Source organism: Helianthus annuus, chromosome 7, assembly GCF_002127325.2.
Source record: "Helianthus annuus cultivar XRQ/B chromosome 7, HanXRQr2.0-SUNRISE, whole genome shotgun sequence".
In the NCBI taxonomy this organism is placed as follows: Eukaryota; Viridiplantae; Streptophyta; class Magnoliopsida; order Asterales; family Asteraceae; genus Helianthus; species Helianthus annuus.
Window position 1 is genome coordinate 113,189,559 of NC_035439.2, and position 10,405 is coordinate 113,199,963.

The 10,405-nt window shown below is 35.5% G+C and overlaps 1 protein-coding gene across 2 annotated transcripts; it reads right to left on the reverse strand.

Annotated features, from left to right (window-relative positions):
• Positions 1 to 6,210: 6,210 nt before the first annotated feature.
• Positions 6,211 to 9,136, reverse strand: LOC118480392 (RING-H2 finger protein ATL7-like). 2 transcript variants are annotated; one of them, XM_035975196.1, is made up of 3 exons: positions 8,665 to 9,136; positions 7,752 to 7,810; positions 6,211 to 6,782 (listed from the first exon to the last, which is right to left on the reverse strand). In XM_035975196.1, exons 1-3 carry the CDS (start codon positions 8,818 to 8,820, stop codon positions 6,413 to 6,415), a joined length of 585 nt encoding a protein of 194 aa, XP_035831089.1. In that variant the 5' UTR covers positions 8,821 to 9,136; the 3' UTR covers positions 6,211 to 6,412. The 2 variants fall into 2 exon arrangements, with proteins under 2 accessions (XP_035831089.1, XP_035831088.1); XM_035975195.1 differs by having other exon boundaries at positions 7,713 to 7,810; positions 8,665 to 9,128.
• Positions 9,137 to 10,405: the final 1,269 nt, after the last annotated feature.

The window sequence follows — 10,405 nt, forward strand, 5'->3', positions numbered from 1 at the left end:
ATGTGATTTTGATGCATGTCCAAGAGGTTGGCTCTGTGGTAATACTAAAATATATATTACAATGACAGCACCTAGCGTAACCGTTTTTCAAATTAATAGCATCCGTTCAATCGGGATGAGATTAAATCTTGACCATTTAAATACTTCTTTGATCATTGTTAGTAGTGTTGCATTTTTTATTTGTTTTTTACTGCTTGAAAACTAATTTTACTTATTGTTTTCACTTTTAGCTTTTTTTTTTTTTTTCTGGATACGATGATACAACTATACATGTATCGGATTCTAACAAACAAGAAATGTGTTGCAACTTTGCAACTTTAGAAAGACACCGTTCAAATGCGAGCTCTCCTTTTCTTTATATTTCCGGGTATTCAGTTGTTAATGTCTCTTTTTAATATTTTCATCAAGTCACAGTCCAATTTTATTTTAATTGACACGTAAGATTACCGATTGCTTAATGTGTCACTCTAGCTATATTCTTTTTGTTATTTTATTATTTCAGAAATTACCATTGATCATAAATCAGTAAAACTTTCGGATTTTGGTCTGGCAAGAGAAGAATCATTAACCGAGATGATGACTGCAGAAACTGGAACCTATGGCTGGATGGTGAATGTCTTTTTATAGAATTATATTAATGGATTATGTACTATGATTATGGAAGCTATATCGTAAAAGTAACCATCTTTTCTGACTAAAACGAGTAAGAATTTAGATAAATTTTGATCGATGCTTGACTTATTGGATACCTACTATTTTTCGCTACTTTTTTTTTTCTTCATTCATCCTATTAGAGACTTGCTATAACCCAAATCAAACGCATTTTCAAGTAGATCTTTTCCAATTGATTATGAATTACAAACTAAAAAAGTAATGGTGTTTATGCTAGTGCTTTTAAGGTATTTATCCTCTCGCAAAATGGGTGGGCCGGACATGTCTAGGATAATCTCATTTATAACAGAGCTATTAGTAGTGTCGGCTGAGACTCAGCTCAACAAAACATCTTTTTTTATTTTTTTGTACTGGTACAATATAGCTAACAGAATCACTTTCTACATGAGAACATTAACTGACAAATGAAGAGACATCAAACAAATTGAAAGTACAGAAAAGCAATAACAGCAGATATGAGAACACCACCTGCACAAACGCACAGCAGTGCAACACTACAAATTTCTATCATTACTAGATGCAGCTGCCACATCGCCTGCACGCACAACAAAGCCAACTTCAATGGTAACCCGACCGCCCCCACAATCACCCGCTCCGGGTCCATTAACAACTCAGCAAACCTCAAAAACAGCCTCACAACTTCACCTACATTTACACCTCCACCTCCGTCTCCATCTCCTCTCTCTTTCCTCGTATCCTCTACACCGCCTCCATTGCCGCCATTATTGCCCGATCGTTCCAAACCTTCTTCTACATATGATGCATTGAATCCTCCTATAATGCTTTTTCTCCTTGGTTTGAGCTGTAAAGGTGATAAACTGCTTGTTGTTTGAATTGGCTGAACTTGGAACAAGGGTGTTTGATGACTTCGAACTATGCTCGAAAATGGATTCGATGAAAGCTGATGATTGTGAAGAAGATGTGATTTGAGAGCTAACACCATTTTTAAATGGGAATGTTTTGCTGTTGACTATCCATGAATCATGATTCATCCAGTTTATGTTAATCTATTGATTAGTGTTTGATTAGTGGTGCTGTAGTTGCAAATGGTATCCTTTCGGTTTTGTTTCTAACAATGTAAGCCCTTCATGTTATAGACTTATTGCATAGTGGCATAGTATTTGTTTGTTTTTATATAATTATTCTAACAATGGAGGTATCTTTTGTATAAAAAAAATTATATTACGTAGACGGAGTTGAAAGGTATTTTTACACTACGGAAGCGGAGTTGAGGGGTAGCCCGAGCTACCCCTCCTCCGCCCCTGACATGTTGCTTTAAAAAGTGTCGGGTATTAAACTATCGCTTAATCCTTTTGGTAACAAAACTAATAATATGTATACATGTACAATTAATATGTTACACAATTATAGGATCAATCTAAAGTTATATGTCGTAAATAAACACAAACTGCGAAACCAAAATGTAGTAGTGGATTACGGAGGTTAAAAACATCCCTAATGGTTTAACCTAAAAACTGTCAAACTGGAATGCAAACTCTTATATAACCAATCATTTCATGGAATTATTTGATCAAAGAGCTTTTTATACGCATCCACATTTCAGCATTATCCTGCACCGAATGGTGGGATATGTTGGCAACCTGATGCCGAACAATTTCTTGAAGTTTAGGTCAAAAATTGAAAAGTAACAAAATTACAAAGGGTGATAATAATCATAGCAAAATAGGAAGTTTCCAACCATCAACAGTGTGAAAGGAACCCAAACAACTTGTGATACGCTCCATGACTATAAAATCCAATAGAAACGCTACACGTGTAAAGTTGGTATTTTGTTTTCATATATGTTACACTTTGTTTCTACTTTACTTTCTGTGTGTTGGATAATGGTTTTTTATTGGACACACCAATCAATTATTTCTACAACAAAACAGATTGAATACAACAAAACAAAGAGTATAAAAGTCATACCAAACTCTCCATAAACTAGACGAATGGTTTTTTTTTTTTTTTCTGGGTGGAGGTCGTCACATTTTCCTCGTATTTTCTTGCGTGACACGTCCGCGTTATATCATTTTTTCATCACTTTTCTCGATTAGCATCATAATGCATGAGTCGTTACAGTTTTCCTCAAAATCCCCCAAAACAAAATTAACCCGCTCCCCACTTTTCCACTTTCATTGCTTCCCCGTGAACATGTGAGCCATCAACGAACTTCGGTGATTTTTTTTCTCCCCAAAACCAGGGGGTGGTGTTCCCGGACAAGGCCGGGTGTCACTAAACCCTTCCCGGCTCCCACTTCCTCTTCCATTATGGGTGGTTACAGAGACGATTTATTATTCGTAGATAAGACTTTAAGGGGTGTAATTTTTGTTTTGGTGGTCAATAAAATGAATGATATCGTGTATTTCTTTCTAGCTTTATGCTAAAGGGAAAAGATTAAATAGGAAGTTAATTTTCGCTAGAAGGATAGGAAGCAATAGGATTATGACATGTGGCAAATTTTAAAATAAAGAGAAAGGCTATTTTAGTCAATCCAACTCCTTCTTCATCATTTTTCAAAACCCAGTAAATTCAAAAACCCACCATTTTCAAAACCCACCATCTTCAACTATTTCTTCACTTTCTATCTCAATAATCACTACATTATAGTGCGATTTTCATCACCAATCAATTATTCAAAACCCGATCAACGTGTTCTTCAGCTTTTTTTGAAGAAAACCCAGTTTAATTTCATAAAAAAATCTCGTTTTTTCCGGTGATTTTGGAGATAATCACTCGATTCGTTCGATTCGAGTGTTGATAAGTGTTTCTATCATTCAAATTTTGTCAATTGATGAAGAAATCGGCTTCGATCCATGTAAGAAATTCTTTAATTTCATTTTCATGATCTGGGTTTTTGATTTAGTCATTGCGTTTTACGATCTTTGCGGGGTCCGGGGGCGGCAGCCCCCGGTAGCGGGGTCCCAGGGGCGGCAGCCCCTGGCGGGGTCCAAGGGGCAGAACCCCTGGCTGGGGTTGAGCTTTAGAACGCATCAGAAAAATTGATGTACTAAAAACGCATCAGAAAAATTAATTTTCCATAAATTGGCTCATTTAGGTAAAACACATTTTTTAGGTGTTTTCAGTCTATTGCGTTTTAGAATGAGTCATTTTTAAGTGTTTTCTGGCCATTGCGTTTTACATATAAGACATTTCTTTGTGTTTTTGGTGCATTGCGTTTTAGGTAAAACACTTTTTATGTGTTTTCAGTCCATTGCGTTTTAGAAAACAGACATTTTAAGTGTATTCTGGCCATTGCGTTTTACAAATAAGTCATTTCTTTGTGTTTTTTGTGCATTGCGTTTTAGGTAAAACACTTTTTTATGTGTTTTCTGGCCATTGCGTTTTACAAATAAGACATTTATGTGTGTTTTCTGGCCATTGCGTTTTACAAATAAGTCATTTCTTTGTGTTTTTGGTGCATTGCGTTTTAGGTAAAACACTTTTTTATGTGTTTTCTGGCCATTGCGTTTTACAAATAAGACATTTATGTGTGTTTTCTGGCCATTGCGTTTTACAAATAAGTCATTTCTTTGTGTTTTTGGTGCATTGCGTTTTAGAAAAATGTCATTTTTTAGGTTTTTTTTTCATTGCGTTTTACGTAACTGCTGATTTTTCTATTGTGTTTTACGCAACTGGGTTTTAAATTTTTTTTTTTAAAAATATATCAATACTATACTCGTTTTAAAGATAAAAAAACGCTTGTTTTTTTGGTGCAATTTTTATAAAAAAATAATGTCGTATGAAAGAGTTATTAACGTTTAAAAAATGGGGGGGGGGGAATTGGAGGAGAGAGAAACTATTGGCTTGGATTGACTAGAATACCCTTGAACAAACTCACGCGCCTCTTTTCTTACTTTCAATTTCCCTGATTTAATCTCAGCCCTTGATTAACTTAATGGATGGTCAAGATCACTTTCTAGCCTTTCTAGCCAAATAAACTTCCTATTGTATCTCCACCCAAATGCTAAAATTTTATCTGAAATAATAAATCTAGTGGTGTGCAAAAATAAAAAACACATAAAACATCGTAAACCAAACCGCATCTGTATACATATACACATATACATTCACACACACACAAAATTATGTTTTTGTACTGATTTTCCATTTTATTGTTTTCAAAAATCTATAAACTAAATAAAAGTTGAATTTTATGTAGCTTATATCATGTATTTGTTGTTTAATTAGCTTTAGAATGTGTGTACATGGTTTTCGAACTGAAACCGAATCAAATTGAAACCAAATCGAACTGAGCCTATAGGTTTGTATTTCAAACCCCACAAAACCAGTTCGATTTCGAACTGGTTACTCCACCGAATCAATTTCATCACAATCGATCAAGGCCCAATCAGGTTCGGTTCGACGGCCCAAACCAATTGGTGCACTTCTACTTAAATGATTTGGTATTTTCTCCACTCAAAATGATTTGGACTAGGGGTGAGCAAAAGGAAAAACCCGACCCTACCCAACCATTACCCGACCCGACCCGAGAACCGATCAAACATAAAATACAGAACCGATTCACTACCCTGAATATAGGGTCCATTCCGGTCCATAGGTCCAAGTCGGGTTTCACCATGAAAAGAACCGAGAACCGACCCGACCCGACCCGACCCTATTTTATATGAAAAATTGAAACCGATCTAAATACCTAGGTACTTGGGTTCGGGTCGGATTGGGTATATTTTCAATTCGGTTCTCGGTTATTTTCGATCCGGACCTAAACTTGCTCACCCCTAATTTGGACAACATATCAGATTTATAGTTTACTAATATTTTGGACCATATTGCAAACATTATATGTTTACAAACTTAACAATTCAATATTGGGCCTATAATGCTCACAAAAATGGGCTTATATCTACATTGCTAAAAGGTGCAAGAAACAACTCCCTCTCAATTTTGATTCACAACATCCACATCAAACAAACTATTCTTAATTTAGAAGTTGGGCCTAACCACTCACTAAAACTAGCCCAAAGAGGACAAAAAATTAAAATTGTCTGGGCTTTGGAGCATGTATTAAACCTAGACAGAAAATGGTGGTAGTGGTATCCGAATCCAATAGAGAAACCGGAATCACTTCATCCGGTCTAATTTGGATCCGGTCTGCAGGATTATACGGGTTTGTGAATATTATCATTAAAACCGGTTTAGGAGATTCCGGTTTTCGAATCTAGTCATTATATACCCGTGGAGGTGCACTTATCAGGTTTGAACAAGCAATAGACAGAAATAGCAAGGGGAATGGCGATCCAACTTACCGCGCAAGAACTCGCTTACGAAGAAGAAATACACAAGAATGTTGACATCCGCTAGTGACGACGATGTCTATTTTTAGTTAGAAATGCTGTCAGATTTTTTAAACTTAAATATGTATTAAAAATTTATCTTTTTTCGTAATTTTGTAAATAAAAAGCTCATCAGTGTTATCAAAACCAGTTTCACACTTTCACTTGATCCGCCCCTATCTGATACGAACCGGATCCTATCAGTTCAGATTATCAGGTAAAAGAACATGACAATAACAACATAAAAAAGTCAACTTTCTAGATATATGTATACAACTATGGCAAAAACAATCTATTTACGTGTCAAACTGTTCTGATTTTTCAATATTTACAAATACTAGTAGTAGACAAAACAAACAAATTCCTAAAGAGATGATAAACAGTTAAACACCCTTGACTTTTTCACATTTTACCATCACTCAAACCCTGCAAACTTTGACTACATCTTAAACATCCGACGGGCTTTCAAATTGTTTGCTCACCGAATTTTTCGACCCAGCTGGACCATTATCGTTTGTGTTTGAGCTGTTTGGTCCTGCTTCTTGTATGTTGTCAGTTGACCGTGGTTGACTTTCAGTGGTGGGGTCCATCCTATTACTGTCAGCTGCTCTTGATGAGAATCTGACAGCTGAACTGTACATGGGTTGCAACGGGCACGGGTTGTTAAATATTTCACGTAACGAGACTCGACAAACGGGACACGTGCAGTGTTGCTGCAGCCATATGTCGATGCATGATGAGTGGAAAAAGTGTCCGCATGATGGCAGAATGCGAAGCGTGTCATCTGCATGGTAGTTTGAAAGACAAACTATGCATCTACAAGAATAAAAGAAAATGTTAGAAAGAAGTGACTTTACAAGAAATGGTCAAAAAGTCAACCCACCCCGTTGACCAAACTTTATTTAAGTTTAACTTGACATTTTAACTTTGCTTTCAATATTAACTCTCATTATTACTAGGGATGAGCAATAACCGAATCCGAACCGAAAACCAACGTAAGTGAACCGAAATTAACCGAAACCGAATTAACCGAAATTGGTTATCGGTAATTCTTTTGTACCATCGGTTAACCGTAAATAACCGAACCGAACCATTTATATTTTCATATGTTTTCAGCTTTTATACCTCCATTTCATGTATTATTACATCTATTTCATGTATTTATACGTCCATTACATGTAATTCTAAGTAAAAAAAATTAGCCCTTGTTTGGTTTGGTTATTAACCAAAATTAACCAAACCTAAAACCGAACAAAATTAACCGTATAAACCGAATTAACTGATTACTTTGGATACGGTTTCGGTTAATGCTAATAACCGAACCAAACCATGCACACCCCCAATTATTTCCATTGAAGCAACCAAATAAATAAATAAAAAAGAAAATTTTTTGACGTTTCCAAGTCAAACCGATCATCTTTTGTTTTGCAACTTCAGAATTGTTCTGGGAATATAAGTTTTTACAAAAAAGTTGAATGGCACTATAAGATCTTGACGTAGAAAGATATAACTTGCATAAAGCTTGCATTTACAAATCATAAAGATTGATTTTTTTTTTTTATCAATTAGACCAAGAATCTAAATCCCATATACAATCTCACTCATTGTTGCCTGCAATACGTTCTTGTAAGTAGAAACACATTCATATGTAAAACCCGAATCAGAAATGCCATTTTCGACTACATTACAGAAAGCATTGGCTTCTTTACAAAGTTTAATTCGGTTATCTTCGAAAAGTTTACTCACTGAGCATCTTTTGCATAAGAAAAGAACGGATCGCTATACTTCTTTGTAGGGAAGCTTGCTGCAATGAAAGATTCAGCACCACGCATGCCACGCTCCCGCTTACAACACAAAAAGATAAACATGTGAGCCATAGTTAAAAGTTAAAACCATAAAACACAATTATTAGAGCCTATATAAATTTATAAGATAGAAGAATCAATGCAAAACATAAGTAAAAACACCGAGAATTTAACACAATCCGTACACAAAACCAGGGTTGTCAACATGTTTAACTAAACGGGCCATGTTCAGGCTGACCTGTTTAATCCATTTAATCAAACAGATCAACCAACCAACCCGTTTAAAAAGCTCCCAATCAACCAGCTAACCCGATTAACCCATTTGTTACAACTTGCCACCGTGTTTAACACGTTTTCAACTTGATTACAACCCGTTTGACTCGTTTTGATAAACGGGTTGAACGGGTCGTGTCCGGTTTACATGATTTAAGCACGTTTACAACTAGATTATAACCCTTTTACAACCCGTTTGACTCGTTTTGATAAACCAGTTAAACGGGTCGTGTTCAATTTACATGATTTTAAGTATGTCCGGGCTAGGGTCATGTTCAGGTTCAACAATTCAACCCACCCGACATGGTAACCACCCCTACACGAAATAATAACATTTAGTACAGTTTTTTTTTCAGTTTAAAGCTGTTAAAGATGAATAGAAAACAAAACCACATGCTCAATTATTATATCCGTATCTTTACAGTACAACTTCATGAATAATCACATGACTACAAGTTTTAAAAAACCTATCCCCTTTTTTATACACACTTTTTGCCAACTATTCACCCAAAGTTGCAGTCTTTTAACAACACATGTGCTTCCTAAATTCAAGCAATTCATAAATTAATAAATTATTATACATATACCCAGATCAAAAAGCAGAGATAATTATAACTTACAGCGTTGAGATCAGATCTAGAAGACATACGAAACGATCTTCTTGCAGATATGTAATGAATACGAGCACATATTAACCTTGTACACACGAAGACGATGAACATAGTACTCACTGTAGACCCAATTACAGTCATCACTAAATTAATTCCAGGAGACATAATTTCATCCGATCAATTTTGTATGACTTTTTCAGCTGTAGATACAATCAAGACTCTGTATTTGTGTGTTGTTGTATTGTTGTGTACGTGTTGTTGAAATTTCATTGTTTGTGTGAAAGAAAAAGGTTGAATTGAGGAGAATTGAGGTTTTTGTAATGTGGGTTTGGAAAAAGATTGGATTTTGGTGGGGGATGATGGTGATTTTGGAAGAATCTACAAGAAAAATATGGTGGGGTTGTGATTGGGAGGGGAGTGGAAGGGGCAGAACAGTGGAAGATTGGAAGAATGAAAGGGATTTTTTGAGTGGACTGAAGATTTTATAGGGGGGTTTGAATAGACCCCTTGAGTATGTGGTTGTTTAAAATAGAGGTTGGAATGTTGGATTGGTGTATACACGTGTAAACGGGTCGGACTGGCACAAAAAAAAGTTGTTTATTCGTGAAGAAAAGGAGCGTGTTTGTGTTTGTTCTTTAATGTTATAAACGAATGATTTATGAACATATATGTAACAGAGGTGATGTTTTGATTTAATAAATTAGACTATATTGCAATGGGTATGTAAACGAACAAACTTTAAATGAAGTAAGCAAACGGACATTCACAAACATAAATGAGCGGGTAAAATATGCTTCCGTGTTTGTTCATTTAGTTAAATAAAAAAAACTTTATGTTTGTTCGTATATTAAGTAAACGAATGGTACATGAAATGCTTGGTTGTTTACAAGCCTATACGTGTTTAAACGTATCTAATGGAGTGCCAAAAGGGCTTGTAGCCCAATGATATCAAAGGGTTATATTGCTGTTCATCTCTCAAAATGGTGACGATTCTAGTCTCACTATAGGAATAAATTTTAAGAGTAGTGTACTTTTTCGTTCAAAAAAAGAATCAAACCAAGTATAGTTGAATTTAAAGGTACCAAGTTGTGTAAAGTTATATTCAAAGTTGTCGAGGCAGTTCATAGTAGCTTTGATAGATATTATTAGCTTTTACATTTGATTAGCAGGTTAAGTTGAGCCTAGCTTAGACGTATCAATAAGCTAACTGAGCTCGAATTTCAGGTTCAGGCTTCATTAAGCTCGGGTTAAGTTTAGGGTCGAGTAGAGCTTAAGATTTACACTGAATCAACTCAACCTGACTTAGTCACATATGTAGTTTTGGATTTAGATTTTAATTTATTGAAGATATAGTTATGCTAAGACCACCCATAGTGGTAAGGGAATTGAGCGTTTTTTGTCCCAAAACGCCCCACCACACCGTCCCCGGGGCCTTTTATTTCAAAAAATGGGTTGGGTGTTTCCTCAAACACGCCTCCTCAACTTTGTGATAGCCAATAAGAAATTTCCAACTCACTTATGATAATATTATTTGTTTTATTTTTTTAAATATAATAATTGAGTAATCATTACAATGGGCATTATGGGGCATCATACCACTACATCCCTTTTTAACTTTAAGTACCATAAATGCACTTTGCTAACTAGGACGCCACATGTCAGATAATAATGCCCAAAGGAGGGGCTTGAACTTCAAGCCCCGCTACATATGGTCTAAAGATGATTTAATAATAAAATAATTAAATATATC

What these genes read in the sequence shown, in the direction of transcription:
- LOC118480392 (XM_035975195.1), bottom strand. Translation starts at nt 8,820, where the DNA reads ATGTCTCCTGGAATTAATTTAGTGATGACTGTAATTGGGTCTACAGTG. An exon ending in CTAGATCTGATCTCAACGCT is followed by an intron (nt 7,811 to 8,664) that starts GTAAGTTATAAT and finishes TTGTGTTGTAAG; the next exon opens with CGGGAGCGTGGCATGCGTGG. An exon ending in TCTTATGCAAAAGATGCTCA is followed by an intron (nt 6,783 to 7,712) that starts GTGAGTAAACTT and finishes TTATTCTTGTAG; the next exon opens with ATGCATAGTTTGTCTTTCAA.